The 18,916-nt window shown below is 40.0% G+C and overlaps 1 protein-coding gene across 2 annotated transcripts in view; it reads left to right on the forward strand.

Moving 5' to 3' along the window:
• Positions 1-18,685, forward strand: part of tmem108 (transmembrane protein 108) — a 52,295-nt gene extending 33,610 nt beyond the window's left edge. For both annotated transcript variants that reach the window (XM_058643171.1, XM_058643178.1), the window contains exons 3-5: positions 10,560-11,693; positions 12,521-12,672; positions 16,465-18,685. In XM_058643171.1, coding sequence (XP_058499154.1) covers positions 10,560-11,693; positions 12,521-12,672; positions 16,465-16,581 — 1,403 coding nt within the window. In that variant the 3' untranslated portion in view covers positions 16,582-18,685. The remainder of the gene's footprint in view (positions 1-10,559; positions 11,694-12,520; positions 12,673-16,464) is intronic.
• The last annotated feature ends 231 nt before the right edge of the window (positions 18,686-18,916 follow it).

Raw genomic sequence — 18,916 nt, forward strand, 5'->3', positions numbered from 1 at the left:
ACAAACCCCATCTCCAGAAAAGGTAGGACACTTTCTATGTCAGTAAAGACTGAGATCATATTTGTTGAATCACTACCTCTTGCAGGTTTTGTCACATTGTTGTGGTTTGAAATTCTCTAGGAAACACTGTCAGTGTCTGTGACTTCACAGTGAGCCTGCAGTTCAGCGCTCTCCCCAGATTCCAGCCGACTTCCTGTTTAATTTTTCCCCTTCCTGTCCGAGTGCGTTGCTGCTGTCACAGTCGCCGTAGCCAAGCCATTATCCCAGTAAACAGCACAAGGACTCTTTGTTGTGCTTGTTTTTCGCATTCTCTCGCCGCCCCCGATCCTCAGATAAACACGTCTCTTTTTCTTTTTTTTTTTGTCAAAGCTGCCGTAACCTGACAAACAAATTTGCGGAGCATTCAAACAGGAAGCCATTATCCTGTTCCGAAAGCTTTCCCTCTTATCACATGGCTCACATCTGTACATAGTCCAACCCTGCTCCACCTCTCCGCCCATCCAGTCCTCCTCCAGGACGGTCCCAGTGGTCCACAGGATGTGTCCTATCTGTCTGTCTGTTTCCCCCCCGGGGGACAGACACTTTACCCTGAGTGGCAGAGGAACACACCCATGAGCAAACCAAAAGAATTTGTCTGTTTGTGCTACGACGACGACGACGACGCCGCTGTTCATACGCCTGCACGTCCTTCCGTGACATTAAATTTTTATAATTCTCTCTCCTCTCTCTCTCAACATTTGTAAGACGTGTGAATGAAAACTGAGGAGAGTTGTATTCACACAGGATTAGTGCGCTCAACCAAATAGTATGAAAAGCTGTTTCCGTGACTCATCCGTTTTTTTTTTGTTTTTTTTTATTGCTTGACACAAGGTCAGCATATTAAATTTTAATATTTCTATTTTCTCCTTGCAAACACCGGGACTGAATGCAGTTACAAAATGGGCCCAAAGATGTTGTGAGAATATTTTTTTGTTGTATTTCCTCAGTAATAATTCAACAACTGACTCGAAGGAAGTGAATGAGTATTAGTTGTAATCGCAGGTGCGGCGTTAACATACACTCACCGCAGAGGTGAAGGTCTCCTTCCCCACAATTCCAAATCCCAGCTGCTTGTCTAACCCCCTCAAGCTCGCTCGATGGACTAAGATGAATGAGCGTTGATTTTAAAATCACCGTCTGTGCTAATCGACGGGTGCAATTTTAGGTTTATGACTCATCTCGTGGCAGCTGCGTTATGGGCTTTTGAGGTAAAAGCTGCGAGAAAAGACGAGATGTATTTTTATTCTCATTCAGAATTCTAATGTTGCGACTGACTCAACAACTGCCAACATAAACAATATTGTTTTTTATAATATATACTGTTACTTTGCAGCAAACTGGGTCTGGGAAGTAGAGTAGGAAGCATTTGAATCATTTTAATGGTGAATTTACTATTAATAATAATAATAATAATAATAATAATAATAATAATGACATCAGTAGCAGTACTCAGGTTTTTGTTAGAAGAAGTATAAGAATTAGCACTTGTAGTCGTGGGGGTAACATTTTTTTTTAGTAAACGGTTATTTAGGGATGGGCTGATATATGGGTAAATCTGTGATGAATAAAGCTTTTTTTAAAAAACAAAACAAATTGTAAGGTGAAGTGATTTCAGTGGATTTATGAGACATTTAAAAGCAGTGTTTAACTGAGCTCTTGAAGAAACACCGTTACCACCAACGTTAAAATGCAGTGTTATAAATAGATCAATCAAAGTCAGCGACGGACTTCTCACAGGAGGCAGATTTATTCCCAAAAGGATCATTTGCTCTCTCATCATCCTCCTCCTCTTCCTCACATATACTTCACACACTGGTGTAGTGAAATGAGATTAAAATGGAGCGAGAGATAAGGTGACTGTAATTATTATTATTGTTGTTTGGTTATTTGTTTTCATATTTATCGTTCTCTTGTCAGAGTTCCTCAGCTCAGCCTTGTGGAACAGTATGTTTTTTTGATTGACCACCAGAGAAAGCTTGCATACCACTGGTTGTACACATGATGTGAATAGTCGTCTTAAACCCTTTAACACCTAAGTCTTTCTTGCTTATTTTAACCATAAAAGGGCCAGAAAGTGTCCTGTGAGTAAGTGCATTTGCCTATTTTTCCTGAATAACTCAATATCTGGCAGTTGTTTACAGTTCACTGCATGTTAAAATGGTGTATTAGCAATTTGAAATGAAGAAAAACGAAATGTTTCATTTAGAAAAAACACTGTAGTTGTACATGAACACCAGATTGTGCGTTTTAAATTTAAATTTGAACAATATAAAACAAAATTAAATTGTCTCAATGTACAATAGCAGGCTAAAAAATGGAAACTATGTAGAGAGAGTTTTTGGCTTCCCTCAACAGCAGAAGGGAAATGACTGTAATAACCACATTCTGGCTTTGAAGTTCACCTTCTTAGTTTTCAGAAACTGTTGGAATTTTTCCGATAGCACAAACAGTCACGTAATTACAGTAATGCAAAATGCACAAACGTGTCGTCTGCGATACGCTTGGCGTTAAAGGGAGACATTGTAGTAGTCGCAGTATAACTACACTATTAATAGTAGTAGTAGTGTGACATGATGGCACCTGCACACTTGTACAGTATCAGCAGAGGTGCACTAATGGGAGTTATAGTAATTATAGTGTAGAGAGTTACCATTTTGGACTCGTTTTCATGATCTTTGTATATTATATATATTATATATATATATATATATATATATATATATATATTTGTATTTTTCTTGGTTCTTTTTTTATCATTTGAAGATGATGTTGATGAAGATGTATACTGTAGTTGTAGTACTAGCAGCTGTAGTAGTTGTTGTAGTTACAGAACTGGAGTCGTCCTGTTGGCAGTGATAACAGTTGCAGGAGTGAAGTCAGCCGAGGCTAACATCGCTCTGTCCGGGCGTGATAATCCAATCTCACCAGCAGTTACTCTGACAGCTCCACAGTCCAGGTGCTGATAAAGAGCTTTGTCCACCTGGAGCTGATGGATCTGATCTGTTTGTGTGGCTTGTTGTGACGGCACGTCAAAGCTTTAAAGTGACGGATCGGGCTACTCCTTCAATGAAACACTCCACTTAAAGCGTACGGTTACTTTCATTCCTGGTTGTGAGCCTTTATCTTCAAACATGTGATATGGATTCATTTTTGCATTAAGGGAAATGGAGTGGCGGCGTGTGATGTGATAAAGGCTCGTTGGTATTCTGATGAGCGCCATAGATAAAGCCTCTTCCATTCGCCCTGAGGGATTTGGGGGTGAATCCCGTGGAGGGTGGTATGCGTCTGAGGAGCTGTTGCGATTACCATAAATGAAGCTAAATATGATCCGTGGAGGGCCGACTGGGCGGTGAGGACGTCCTTAATAACTGGTTTAGTGCCTGGATGCATCCAAACCAGCAGTTATGCCCGTTTATCTGATTAAATAATGAGTTACGCTTTTTTTACATTGCGGGCATTGAGGTATGTCAGGGATTAATGGTTTTCACAGGGTCCGTGTCTTTATCAAGGTCATTTCTACGGAGTTCGTGACGGCCACACATTTGTAAGCATGTATTTGTTATTTAAATACTTCCAGGGGTCAGTGGTATTTAAAATATACATTTTACTGGAACTATAACTGAAGTCAAAAACAGACAAAAGTTTCACAGTGTGCCTGCAGTTCGGCGTTTCATGTCGAAATGATGCCATGAAGTCAGTGTTAAGTTAAATTTACTGACAGAGACACTTTGAATGAGGATGAGGAAGCAATGGATGCATTTTACTGGTTTGACAAGCATCACCAACGGACTTTGATGAAAATGCCTCTGTATGCAATTGGATAGACCTACAACCAATGTTGTGGTTTTTCTAGGAGCGATGGCTATCCTAGTAATGGTGGGGCAGCTCTGTGGAGTAAGTCGCTTAAAACTGAAGCAACAACTGAATTGAAAGAAAGCTGGGTTTGTGATTGGTTCCCTTTTTTTTTGGCGACATTTTTTGCAGAGCGAAATCAGATTCCTGGCAGACTCGTCTGAGTTCAGCCAGGTTAGTGGGTATTCATGGTGCCTCATAGCAAGGTTTACTGTATATAATGGTGTGAATGATTTTGTGCATGTGGCTGCAACGAATAATCGATTTTCAATTGATTACTTAATTCGTCATCAACTATTTCGATATTGTTTTTAGTGTTTCTGTGATGTCGGCTTTTTAAATGGTAACATTTTTTACATTTCTTTGCTTCTTTATGATTTGTAGCCAAAACGTTACATTTGATGATGTTTGAGGTTTGTTGACATGTTACACAACTTATCTGACATCTTATGGCTGTAAAAATGAGTGTATTAGTTGAGGAAATAATTGATTATAGAAATAAGAGTTGTACCTCTCCTCTCACCCAGTGTCAGCTCGGCTCCAGCTCCCACATTTCACTCAAAGAAACAATGGTATGAACTAAAGCTGAACATTTAATGATTTTCAAATGGAAATTGCAGTTTGAAACGGTGTAATTAGCTAATCGCAAAAGGTTGCAATTTATTTAAAAAATGTTTGATTGTTCTATGTTGGAAAAAAATATATAATTTCTCATCCTTACTTTAGAGTGTAATAGTTAGTGGTGTTGTGGTGAAGTTTTAGATCAACTACATATTGACATTAAACTTAAAAATATTAAGTTTTATGTCAATTTCCACAAATTGTTCACCCCTGGGATGATTGATGGATGGATAGAATGAAATCATAACACCAATAACTGACAAATGTTGATGCCCTGTTATGTTTTATTGTAAAAGAAACAGGAAGTGCATTTTAGAGATTAATAATTATCATTCACCACATAACTGTCTACTTTAAAAAAAAATCCAGTAGTTGGCAGCCTCTATCAGGCATTTAATCTTAATGCCGCTTTTATCATTGTGTTGCAGTTTGACTGATTTATTCGAGTGACCTTGGCCAGATTCTCATTGGACGTACACATTTTGTTCCCTGTACAGTTATTCTCTTTGGTCATTTCCCATCCTGCTGTCGTAGCAGGGAGTAACAGTTCAGAAAAAGAGCCAGATGAACTGCCACGAGCTGCGTTGATGGATGATTTTGCAGCTTCTATTTTTGGCTCCCCGTAGAGTCTCTTATTCAAATACTGCCACTGCCAGCTGCCCACTGATGATGCGGCACAACCGGCCTGGCTCCGGCACCTGCTTTGTCGGCAGATTGTCACAGTACACGTTCAGGCCACATTAATTTCGACCCCTGCGAAGAAGAGTAGATACCCCGTCCCCAATCCATGCCACCACCACCACCCCTCCTCCTCAGGATTGATCATGCAGTCAGGCTGGGGCATAAGCACTGACAGCCTCCATACCATACACTAAGTGCTCCAGTGTGATTGATCAGCCTGGAAGAGTCATGACGCTGTGTGCCTCAACAACACTGCTCATCTAAAAATGGGTATTTAGCTTATGAGTTGGTCCATGAGTCTCATCATCAGAAGTAAAAGTTATGTTCCATCTCTTCAGTGTAACTTAAGATTCGGTGACATCCACTCTGTTCCCCGTCCGGTGACATTGAGTCTAATACTGAATGATTGGTCGGACAAAGCCGTCGTTGGATCAGTGCACGGTCTCCTGCTTTGCAACATGATTTATTGATGTCCCTGGTGACATCAATGGACGACTTCAACGAATGTCCCCAGCAGCCTACGCATCCAAGAGAGGCCTAATTCAGCAGGTTTCCTGCATACATTGTCCCTCCCTTCCCGAGTTGAGTAGATGGACAACAGCCTGATGCCATTTGTCATATAAATGGGAAGCGATGCGAGAATAATCTCAAAGAAGTTCCACCCCGGCGTTGTTTGTCTCCATGATATTACAATGTGCTATACTGAGATTGCGATCAGTTGGGTGGTACGGATAGAAAGGGCAACAGGTTGTTGTGAGTGATAACGGTGTTAGCTGTGCATCACCTCTCCTGCAGATAAAAGCAAGGACAAAGAGGAAGGCCTGCTTTTCAATGTCATATCTATCTCCTGCTTCTTTTGGTCTTCATTTGACTAAAGGTTCATTCTTTCGTTCATTCATTGTCTACCGCTTTATCCTCCCCATGGGGAGCTGGAGCCAATCCCAGCTGACGTGAAAGGTGGGGTACACCCTGGACAGGACACAAGTACATCGCAGGGTAAACACAGGGAGACAAACAACCATTCACTCACATTCACATCTACGGTCAATCTAGACTGGACTTGTTGGAGGATACCGTCAGAAAGGCCATTGGTCGAACCAGGATTGTAGGATTAAGATAGTTGGTGTAACAGAGGAGGACAAGATGGAGGCAGATGATCCGCTGTGGCGACCCCTAAAGGGAGAAGCCGAAAGAAGTAGAACAACAAATATTTTTGTTGTGTATCACAGTCTAATTTTATGATGGAACACAAACTAAGACTCATTTTGTTCTCAACAAAGTCACTGAACCTGCGTCGATCACCACTTTTCAGGGTTCACAGATTAAGGGTTGTTGTAGGCTCATGTTGGATGGTCCGACTTTGTCCAGCCATAGATCCAAACACTGGCGTGTTCTTATTTGTAAGTTTTAAATAGTCTTAATCTCAATGAGTTTTATTCCTGGTTACATAAAGGTCAAATAAATTTTTAAAAAAAGTTCTTCTTGGAAAAAGAGAAATCACCTTCTACCCACAGCTTGCCCACACGTCTCTTACCCCACACTGCTCCTCTTTGCACATTTTCCCACCCTCTCTGACCTCACTATTCTTCCCCCTTTCCATCAGATTTTCTCATGTTCTTCCCAGTGCTTTAACTCAATAATGGATTTTCATAAAGCTCTTTTTTTTTTGCTTCTTGAGCCTTTTCAATCATCTCTAATGTTAATTCACTCCCTGAGTCTGCTTCTCAGCAGCATGTCTTTGTGGAGGGAAGAGCCAGACGCTCCATCTGTGTTCACCCCGCTTACGCTCTCTCTCTCTCTCTCTCTCTCCATCAGCCGGACATGCAGACGTTGGCCAGAAACGGCGTCTAATACAGAATCTAAAGGCCAGTTTTATCCTGCTAATGAATACATGTTCAGTCAGATGAAAGCAAACTTTAAAAAAACCCATAGTTCTCTCCTTTAATGTTTTAGATGTGAGCTTTGTGAATATGAATCCACATGGTGGCTAAAGATGAGTTTGAAACCACACGACTCTCTGATCATATGGAGAATGTTAATGTTTGTGTGCACCACAGTGTGTTCAGTTAGACCATTTCTTTTATGGCTTTGTTTGTAAAGGGAGTCTGGGTATTATGTTTTATTCAGTAGCAGCAGGCTGCCAGGTTGTGACAGCCAGGTCTGTGTAATGATTGAAGGTAGAAGTCGAGCCAGACCTCACCGTAGTAAACGTCTCTCTCTTAACTGAGCGCCTTTATTTCATTTTCATATTTTCTTTTGTACAAAACTGTTAAAGTGAAAACCATTGTCACATTAGTTTCTATGTGTGTTTCTTAGTATAGCCGTGTTTAGCTCTCGTGTCACCCAGTGACATTCATGCTGCACACAGGAAGTGATTGGTGATAATGTCAAGACAGATGGAGACAACAGCAACAATGTGCCAGTGAAGCAATACGGCTGCAAATGGGTTGGAGTGTGACTGAAAACACAAATGCAAACAAAACGTTTCAGAAGTGAATTCTAATTTGGCAAATTTTAGCTGCAGTTCGGTTTTTTAACCATTTATTGAGTTTCTTTATCAAAACAGGTGTCCGTTCATTTGTGTCTCCTCATTCATCATCACAGATTATTGTTTCCATAGCTTTTGCTTAATTTTTCATCATTCATTCTGTTTAGTTAAGGGGTTGGTTCATGTCACGATTCACCTTCAGCCTCATTAAGAGTGAAACAGTTACTCAATTAATCTATTTTGATAAACGATAATCCAAAACAATTAAAAAAAGAAACAGATGTTTCAGCTTCTTAAATGTGAATATTTTCAGATGTTTTACTCCATGTAACAAATAAATCATTAAAATCTGAATAATTTCATAATTTCCAGGTCTGAGAAACACTTTTCTGACATTTTATGGACCAAACATTTACTCGATTCATTGAGAAAATAACAGATTAATTGATGATGAAAATAATACTTAGTTGAAGCTTAAATACTCTGTTAATGAATACCAAAGAGAGGCAGGATGATAACAGTAACAACAGTTACATACTGCAGCTTTAATCTTTAATTACAGCTTGGGGATAAATTAAGGGCGACCCTCATTTTCAAGTCAAGCGTTAACAAAGACGTTTAGCAAATTTGTGGTTAAGCAGATGGAAACACAATCATACAAACCAACGAAAACTCAATTATAAGTAACAAAAAGTTTTTATTTTTAAAGTTTTTATTTTTTTTCAATGCATCTTTTTTTTTAAGTATAGAATACTTGTCCTAGTGTGGCCTTTCCTCACATTACCAACGATCATCAGTGGTTCATACGCTTACGTTTTTGATAGGTTGGGTTCCTCTGGGTTCCATTTCCCTGTCTAAATGATCATCTTGGCAAAGGCGAGCAGTCATAAATCAGGGACGGCCATGTGCGTTATCTCAGATATGGGTCTGGAGTGGGCTCCGTGGATTAGAGAAATGTGACAAGCTTGGTTAATGGAAGGCAGGACATGGACCCTCTATCCTGCCAGTCCGTGTGAGTGACTGAGTATGTGAGGAATATGATTAATGATTTAGAGACAGAGTTTAAATTGTCAGTGCTGGGGGGTTGTTGTGGTGTGGTGTGGTTTAAATCCTTCATTGAACAAAGAGGAAAGAGATAAGGACGGTTTCCATTTCAGTTTATGGCTTCATCCTTTTAAAAGAGCATTTATTTGTTTTTCTTATTGTTGCAGCCTTTAAAAGCTTTTCACTTTGTTGATGTGCAACAAATCTTTTCATTTGGTCCCATTTTTTTTTTACTTCTGTGCTCCTGTAGCAATGTAGTTTCCATTGTTACCGATGGAGCACAATATTCAAATGATGACATAAACATCGTTTCTTTCACCAAAAAGCTTCACAAGCAAGATACCCATCCAGGCAGTGAATGTATGTCTGTAAGACTGTTGTTTCACATATTTTTTTGACAGCATTTTCTTTTTCTTTGCATTTTCTGACTAGTCTTTAATAGATGACTATAGGTCTGCACAGTGAATCCTTGTGAATAATATATAAGAAGGATGTATTCTACTTCTCTTCTTTCTTATTTTCAACAAATCTTGAGGAAAGCAATGTAGTAAAACAAACAAAACTCAATACTACCAACTCGTATTTGGGTTTGAATTGGGGATTATTGTACTTTAATCAGCTTCTATTGAAAATGATCTCCAACAAATGCAATTTAATCCTGAATTCTAGTTGATAAAGACAACCGTTTTTATACATCTTGGCCTTTCTGCATGGAGTTTGCATGTTCTGTGTGTGGGGTTTTTCTCCGGGTTGCTGCTTCCTCCCACAGTCCAAAAACATGGGGATTAGGTAAATTGGACACTATAAATTGACCGTAGGTGAGAGTGAATCGTTGTTTGTCTCTATATGCGATGGAGTGGCAAACTGTCCAGGGTGTGCCACACCTATCACCCTATGTCAGATTGGCATAGCACCCCCCACGATCCTCCTGTGGAGAATAAAAGCGATAGACGATGGATGGATGGATTAACATCTTCAGCAGGAATTGTAATCGACAGCTTTAAGAGGTCGAGCTTGATGCATTGGTGGTTTCCCTCATAGGATGTGCTGCCAATAAAAACATATATATGTCAAAAATGAATGTGGCATTATTGCATAGAAACCACTCTGTGGGAGCTGTACTAATGTGTCACATTAACTGTGTGTAACAGTGTCAATAAAGGAAAGATGGGAGGGAGCAAAGGGGAAATTAATAAGCAATCCCACGTTCCTCCCTCTATGACTTTGTCGCTGTCTGGTTGACATAACAGGAGTGATATTCCCCACAGGCTCCTGCTAATGGCTTGTCACTACACAGTGGCCTAATGGGATTGAGTCAAACTGTCTGGCTCTCTGAGATGGTTTTAGCATTTTAAATAGGAGCTTTTGACACTTTGACTGTCATTGATTCTTCTACTGTAAAAACTTAAATAATTTTGTGACTTCTTGAGCATGAAAGTTGATTTGTTCTTGGCAAAAGTGGATCTCTAGAACCTAACTTTTCAAAAAATGGAAAGGTATCAAAACTATTAAAACTGTATGAGAAATAAGAGCATTAATCTTATCTCCTTAAGAGATTTCAGACAAATTAATTTCCAGTGGGTGATTTTGTTCAGTGCCTTTTTAGAGATTAAATTTGGTGCTGCGTGGACAAGATGTCCCCAGTTGCCATCTTATACATATACACACATATGGTTACACACAGTGGAACTCATCTGCACATGGAAGCCTTGTTTATGTTTTTAACCAACGGCATATCAGACATATTTGATTGGAAGTGATGCTGCGTACCAGTGCAACTGCAAAAAGGTCTGTTCTACTGTACCATGTATTAACCATCTCTTTTCCTCTGCAGGTGTTCTAGCATTTCTAGCACTGCCAGCGGCACTGGTGTCGTCAGCACAGGAGCTGTACCTCAGTCAGATGTCCCGGGACTCTGTTTCCATGGCAGCTGCCCATAGCAACCCCCTTTCTCCCCCCGAAACACCCTACCTTGACTCGCATCAGGAAGGCTCCAGTAGCGGAGAGCGGTCATACAAAGGAAGTACTCAACCTACAAATATCATCCTTCCTACTGGTGTCCTCTACCCTTCAACCAGGCTTCACACCACCAGCCATGTTCTTGAAGAACCTCCCGTTCATGACACTGTCACTCCAAACACTGAAAGCTGGGTTAATCAGCCCCAAGACATGGCATCTGCTCCCAGAGGAGCTCCAAACCCCCTGGCTCTTATGTCCACCTCTGGCTTAGTTGGAGGAGATACATTTGCTGCACAGCACATCGGGCCTCAGAAGTTGAGTGTGAACGAGCCCACTGACCCCAGTCATCATCTCCCAGATCTACATTCCCCCTCAATATACCTGTCATCGCTCAGTAGTGACCATGCTCTTGGCCTGAAACTCTGGGGGCATCCACGAGATGTTTCCCAGTTGGCTGCACGCCACACCATCACCGTGAGGGAGGTTCCTGCTTCAAGCGAGTCCCCCACAGGTGAGCTGACAGTAGAGGCAGAGTCTGCTCCTCCACATGAGAACCCACCAGAGAATCAAACTTCCACTGTGTCCACCCCAACTCTGTCCACTGAGCAGAGCCTCAAAACACTGGATCCCACAGTCGTCTCAAACAACCACTCGGCATCCAATGAGTCCACCACCGCCGAGGGCCATGTTGAGGTTTTCCGGGGTAACGTCACAGACAATCCCCCTCTTGGGCAGCAGATAGGGAATTTAACTACACATGTTTCGCTGCTCTTGAACAGCAGTGCAGTCGAGGAGGTGCCAGCTAAGGGGAACACTTCAGAGGCCTCTTCCACAGCCAGCAAGAACTTCCTAAACAAGCAGGGTTCTACGACCACCCAGGAACCCTGGACTCCCGACAACAGCTCAGACCCCACCGTCAACTCCCCGCCCTCCCGCATGACTATCTGCTTGAGCCGGATGGACTTTGTGTGGATCGTGCTCGCCATCAGTGTGCCTGTATCCTCATGTTGTAAGTAAAGTCAGCACAGATTAAACTTTAATACTAACATTAGCTAAAACTTAAAGTTACTGATATAAAAATATACAATAGGAAGGTAATTGTGCAACACTTACAGAAACTGGGTTATTTGATTTAATGCTGATAGTTAGATGATCTGATCAATACCTTTTTACTCGCTGGCAGTTTAACCTGACATAAGATAAGATAGGATATTTTTGATCTCTTGTCAGAAAGTGATAAATAAAAAATAGGAATAGAAAACAGTTAATAAAATAAACTAAATATAAGATATTAATATAATGTGTACCTTTTCACTATAAACAATGAAAGTGTTTCAGAAAAGTACATAGAAAAAGTGTAGTGCCACTTGCACAAAAATTGATTATTGATTATTTGAATGTGGCGCTGGAAAAGCTGTATCTTCATATTTTACAGTCGTCACATCTGACTTCCCTTCTCTTACCAGGCACCCTGATCTTACTAAATACAGTACAATAGAATATTAACAGCAGATGAGCAGGAACAATCTTTATTTTCATCAAGTAGTATGAGTTACAACCTCAGGCAAAATACATGTTGGTCCCTTAGAGATATGAAAATAACATTCCCCCCCCCTTTATTCCTGTACAATTGGCTTTTGAGTTGTTGCAGAGACATCACTGGGGAGATTTGAATGTTTTCTGTTTTCCTACCTGTGGCTTTTTTTTCTTTTTCTCCCTGAATCATGGCAACTTCTATCTGAGCAGCTGGTGTATTTATGTGAAGCAGCATATTTTTCAAAGTGCCACAGGCTACTCTTCGCTCTTATCTACATTTCCTGGCTCTGTTCTCCATAGCCGTGCTGCTGACCGTGTGCTGCATGAGGAGGAAGAAGAAGTCGTCCAGTCATGAGAACAACCTCAGTTACTGGAACAACGCCATCACCATGGACTACTTCAGCCGGCACGCCGTGGAGCTGCCCAGAGAAATACACACACTGGAGAGTGAGGTACAAACGACTCGATACTTGCTGTATGGATGCTTCATTATCATGCAGCTTAATGGCTTTAATGCGTGAACAAGCAACAAGAGGATCATATCAAAACCTCAAGGTCTTATGTAGTGCACTTGAGCACAGCACTGTATCAGCCTGCTACACTTTATAAGGATGCTATTTGTAACAAGCAAATATTGCTTGACACATTTAATTTCAAGGAGAATTCGGCTTTTGTCTGATGAGATGATCATAATTATAAGAAATGTATGACTTGCTTCACGGTGAGTTCATCTCCAGAGAACGTTTCTGGATGTGAAATATGTTACAACACCAAAAGAACAGGTCATATTTGTCATTCTTATCAGCCACCTCCACGGCCGTTGACCCACAGGTTTGTTTGAACTTGTGAGACCGCAACAAAAACGGCATGTTGAACAGATCCACGCGTTAAAGTTGAAAGCATTTCAAAGCATTTAGTGTCGCCATCAAAGAGTTATTATTATGAAAGACGCAAAGGGTTTTTCTGTCTGTTGAAATCGTGCCAGAGCGATAATTAAATCGTTAATCAATGAAATTACAAAAAGACACGCTTGGAATACTTAAACGTGTCAAAAAAAAGGAGAATGTTTTAATTTGCCACACTTTAAGGTCCACTGTGTAATAATTACTGAATGATATGTCAGAGTGAGACTGCAGATTATTTAATAAATGGAATATTCCTGCACTCACCGCTCCACACACTTAACTATGGTGGCATTTGCAAACCTGAAAAGATGTCGTTCGTCTTTGTTTGTGGATAAAGCTTTTGATTCAAAACATTGAACACATTGAAACATGGTGCTAAAGCAATGCCCTTGTCTATAATAAATATTTAAGCCTTATTCTAAAACAAAATGCTTAAAAACTAACTTTTTATTTTTTATTTTAAAGCAATCATACATATACAGACATATTCAGTTTCTGCCAATACATCCTCTGTAATACACGTTTACGTACATATTTCAAATTAAAGTACAAAATTGTAAATCCTAGAGCAGAGGTCCCAAACTAGCCACTTAATATCAAGTTATAATGGTTATTTCTGTACGTTTTTCTTAGTAATAGTTTAATTTTGCATCGTAAATAGATTTTTTTATTATCATATCAACACAGACACTTTTATTTTGAAATTCTGTGATATATCGATCATCACACATGTGTCTATTATGATATCACGATGGAATGTCATGATATGATTGGCCCCCAAGGTCATTTAAGTTAGAGACTCCTGTCCTGGAGGCTTTGTTACTCTCATACAACTTCAATTTAATATATTACAATATACATTACCTACTTTATAATATTTTTTCCAGCTTGAAAATGTCAGTTTCACCTCTTAATATCCTTCTTACTCTTCAGTTTTCCCATTAACTAGCCTCAGAAATGTTCAATTCCCTTAACATCTGTCGTGCAAAAAATCTCAGCTTAGCTTTATTGAAAATGTGTAGATTTTACAGTGAATTTATGGCTAAAACAATGAATCATTGTTAAACCTGTGTGTATTTCTTGTCCACTTGATTGTCTTTATTAAGTGACCGACTGGTGACACTGAGATCTTCTAAATTGAGTTACTTTTATAGTCCTGTCAGATCTTTAATGACATTTTCTCTTTCTTATTGTATCGAGAAAAATATCAAGATCCATTTGGACTCATTTGGGCCAGAAAGGTTGTCATGCTCACCCAATAAGAATACATTCAAGCTGGGGAACAGCTTGATTTTAGGTGCATTATGGTGCCATCTGTTGGATATTCGAGTATATAACAGTTACTTTGATTTAGAGAGTGTTAAATCTGCCATAGTCCTCTTTTCACCTCATATCTTTTCGATCTCTGCTTTGTTCATTTGTCTTTTATTTTGTTTCATATTATCATCATGTGTCTTATCTGTTTGTTGCACACTTTTCCTTCCTCTTCCGCCCTGTGGAGGCATCAGGAGAGGGAAGCTGAGGTTGGATCGTGTGTGCGATGCTTCTGGTGACATGCAGGTGTTTTACTGTTTCCCCCATTGTCTTTACCTGTCTATAGAAACCTTTTTACAGTCGCTTCCCCCGCTGTGATAGGTAAACAGGAGAGCTCTGGGAGAAATGATCGTAAAACTTTAATGACAGTATTAATTTTGATTTGATTGAGTCTCTCGGATAAAAACCAGGCTCCTTCCTGCTGTAAAACAAATCATTTTGTTTTTCCACACCTCCCTCCTGCGCTGCCTCATTGCTGCTGACTCACCAGCAAAAGCCCATTCTACATCATCACCACCCTCCATCCCTCTGACATTAGCTCTATGTGCTGCCTTTTTTCTTCTGAGTCATCCCTCCCTTTTGTCTCTCTGCCCATTAAGCTGTTACATCCCTTCCTCCTCCCTGTGTGTCTCCCTCCATCTTGCTTTTGTCAGATGTCTTTGTTCATGTTCTCGTTAAAAGCCCTGGGGTTCACATTATTCAGCTCACCTCCACACTTAAGTGTCTGCCTTGTCTGTAGAGAGTGAAGTAGATACAGTAGTGTGCAGTTTGGGCACTAACAGTGATCCCTGATTCATGATTCTCTGCTAGGTATTTACTGTAACGGCGAAGCATCTGTGTTTAAAAGGCAGAGTAGGCGAGAACTGTGGGCTGTAACACAGCAGGGGTTACTAAACTGTTTTCCATTAACATCGGAGCTTGGAAGTCATGGGTTGGAATGACCCCACCTTTGGCTGGCTACTGTCAGACTGACCGACCTCACCAACCTCGACATGGGAAGCCATCCAAAATGGCTGCCTCTTGTACAAACGCTTTTCCACTATACAGTTCTAGCACGACTCTGCTCTACTCAGTTTGATATCAGGCATGACGTTTTCCATTACTATAGTACCTCCTACCTCCTATAGTAATGGAAAACGCACAAAACTGCTGTGACGTTTTGTATGCGACAAAAACACACAGTTAATTAAAAAGATGAGTTCAGTACTTCCTGATCGACTACTAAATACACCAGACTCCTCTGTTAAATAGCAGGTATTAAAAAAAAGAAAAGAAAAAAAAGAACGAGTGGAGTCGAGCCAAGTTGTGCCAGAACTGTATAGTGGAAAAGCGCCATTTTACTGTTATCTGCACTTCTGTCATATTTGTTTCCCAATAAATCTGATGGACACATATGGCACTTTTCCACTAGCTCGACTCACTTTAGTCTCGGCATGGCCCGGTTATTTTGCATTTCCACTAGCGATAGTGCCTTGATACCTGGTACTCCTTTTAGGACCTGCTCTGGCGAGGTTCCAAGCGAGCAAATCCAAGCATTTAGTGGAAAACCAACCTAAACTGTGCCGTGCCGAGGCGAGCTGGGACCATTAGGTGGAAAAGGTGAAAACGGGCTATACAGTTGTGCTCGACAGGTAGAAACAACATCCAGCCCGAGATGCATTTGCATCCCTGTTTTTTTTTCCCGGGACGCCACTTCCAGTTCCGGATTCCGATGTAAATGGAACTTTTAAGATTTTTAGGTCATGCAAGCGTGGAATTAAATAGCCAGTGGGGAAATTTGAATGCAGTGGCTGGTGTTTGACCAGACAGGTAGTAGATACACTGATTTTTGTCACGTATAACATGAATATAACATGTATCATTTTAGTGCTTTACACTAAATTGTGGTTTTGCTCCTGGATCAACAAATAACATTATTAACATTGCCTAACTAAGTGGTTTCAGGATGATTGATGGGCACATACTCTTCCTCGGGGTTAGTGTTAAAGATTTCTCACTGTGTTGCATGTGTCTGTGCATTTGCAGGACCATGACTCCTGTCTACCCCCTAATGGAGACTACAGTGGCAGCAGCATGGTCCTGGTTAATCCTTTCTGCCAGGAGACGCTCTTCATCAACAGAGAAAAAGCCTCTGCCATCTAGAGACAGAAAACCAGAGACACTGTCCGAGTCTCCTCCACCTACACCCCCCCTGCCGTGATGGTCTATTTTATATTTGTGGTAAATATTCAGAGACTTTGACTTTATACTGTATATTATAAAAACAAAGAGCAACCTGAGAGGAGTGTGATGTAAACAGATATTGTTTACAGTGAGGATGCACCTGCATATTTTTCTGATGTACATTTTATAAAAAAAAAAGAGAGAAAAGGTTTAATTGTGATAAATAAATAAATAAAAAAAGGTTTTTATTGTCTTTATAAAATACAGAATATTTGTGGTAGTGTGACGGTGAGTGTTCTGTGGACGTGGCCACAGAGACAGAGAAATGTGCTATGAAAACATTTAACGCTGTAATTTTCCTTTTCCTTTATAAAAATCAATCCCAAAATACTTATAGCCTGTTGAACTTGAATATCACACCTATAATATTTTCTTGGGGGGAGCGGAGAAGTCGTAAAATATTGTTTATGATCAAATCAGGGTCTGTATTTATCAAATAATTGAGCCAATACATTTAAAAAGAGTTTTGAACAACCAATCAGAGACGAGAGACAGAGTTGTGATCATTTAAAAATGTGATTTTCATTTGCAAGAAGAAGAGCAATCTTGTGCTTTTATAAAAGACAATAATTTGTCAATATATTATGTGTAAAAAGTGACACAATCTGCTTTGCAAATACAGGATAGGCCTATGTACATTATAAATGAAGATTAAACGATAGGAAATTAACAAAATTCTAGTAGTAAAAAAATTTGCTGGTGCTTGAGAAGTTACTAGACGGACAACAGACTAGGATTGAAATAATTGTACCACACTGACAAGTACAGGAAATGCTGATCAATGTGGACAAAAACAAAGAAAATAGTATTATGGCATCCTTGCAAATGCAGGTAATGTTAGAAACCGACTTAACTATGGATTATACAGGTAATGAACTACTCAGTGTCACAACTGTATTCTTTACAATCACTTTAGAACACGGGGTGAGCCGTATGTTCACTGACCCTTAAAGTTTTAATATATTTTACTCTTACTTTTGAAAGTAGGAGTAAAAGTAAAGAACTTGTATCTCTCAGCAATTTGATAAATATAAACCCAGATTTTACTGGTAAATGTGTGCGGATTATTTGTGGAGGATTTATGGTTCCACATCTGGTGGTACTTGTGAAAGTGATTCCCCCCCCATGTGTCACCAGCTTCTCTTAAGAGGGACCACATAGATGTCTTAATTCTTTATGTTGGCCCTTTATTATACCAGTGTATGTGTATGGATGCCTTTGTTCCATGCATGTACACATACTGTGAGAGTGTGTGGACAATTGGTTTAAAATGTGCTGCGGCCCCTTAACCAAATATGATTTTTCCTTTCAGTCAAACAAGACTGTATCACTCAGTTGTATCTGTTTTTGCGTGTGCTTCTGTTTGCGCGTGCGTGCGTGTCCCTGTATGTGTGTCTGTCTTGTCCGTGTCGTGGAGTCGCTACTTAGCCCAGTTTGAGAAATATTTTCTCAGTGCCATAGAAAACAATTAGACCATCTGTTGCTACTGTGAGTGTTTCCCAAAAAAAACCCAGAAAAGCGTAAATGAATGATTTTTTTTTTCTGGACCACATTATAGAGTATGTCTTAGAAGTCATGACCAATGAAAATCACCGAGACAAAAAATGTACAGTATGCTGAATATTAACTGTGAGCACATACAGAGGCGTTTAAATATTTCTTTTTTTAATTATTGAACCTGTGGCCCTTCTGTCATTTGTTTTTACTTTGCATTGCTGCAGTTTTTAATCCAATAATCAATGCTGCCTGCCTTTATTGTCGCTAAAGATTTTCTGCATTGTGCGATGTTGTTCTAAAATCCCTGAGTCAAGCAGCGGTGGGGAACAACACAATTAAACATATTGATATTTCCTGCATTGGATGCTCACGGGTGGGCTTGTTGTTTTGCACGCTCGATAAAGTGTTTATTTTACCAAAACGTTCAGTGGCACGGTGGAGCAGTGTTCAACATTATGTATTTTTTGTACTGTAGTATACACTGTACTTTTTACTGCTGAGCAATAAAACAAAATTTAAAAAAACACCAACTTGTCTGTCTGATTGATCTTCTCTTGTAAAATAATCAGAATCACTTCCCTTATATTTTTTTTCCCATAGGTTGTTGTGACATGATTTTGGAGAGGATTTCCAAAATGTCACACCTGATTGTTACGTAACACAGCAGTGTTAACAGTCTTGTCGACCCTAGCACATCCATTCATGTGGTGAGCTGGAATTTTCTCATTGTGTTGCATCAGCAAACATGACTTTAGTT

The sequence above is a fragment of the Solea solea genome, chromosome 1 (genome assembly GCF_958295425.1).
Source record: "Solea solea chromosome 1, fSolSol10.1, whole genome shotgun sequence".
Classification (NCBI taxonomy): Eukaryota; Metazoa; Chordata; class Actinopteri; order Pleuronectiformes; family Soleidae; genus Solea; species Solea solea.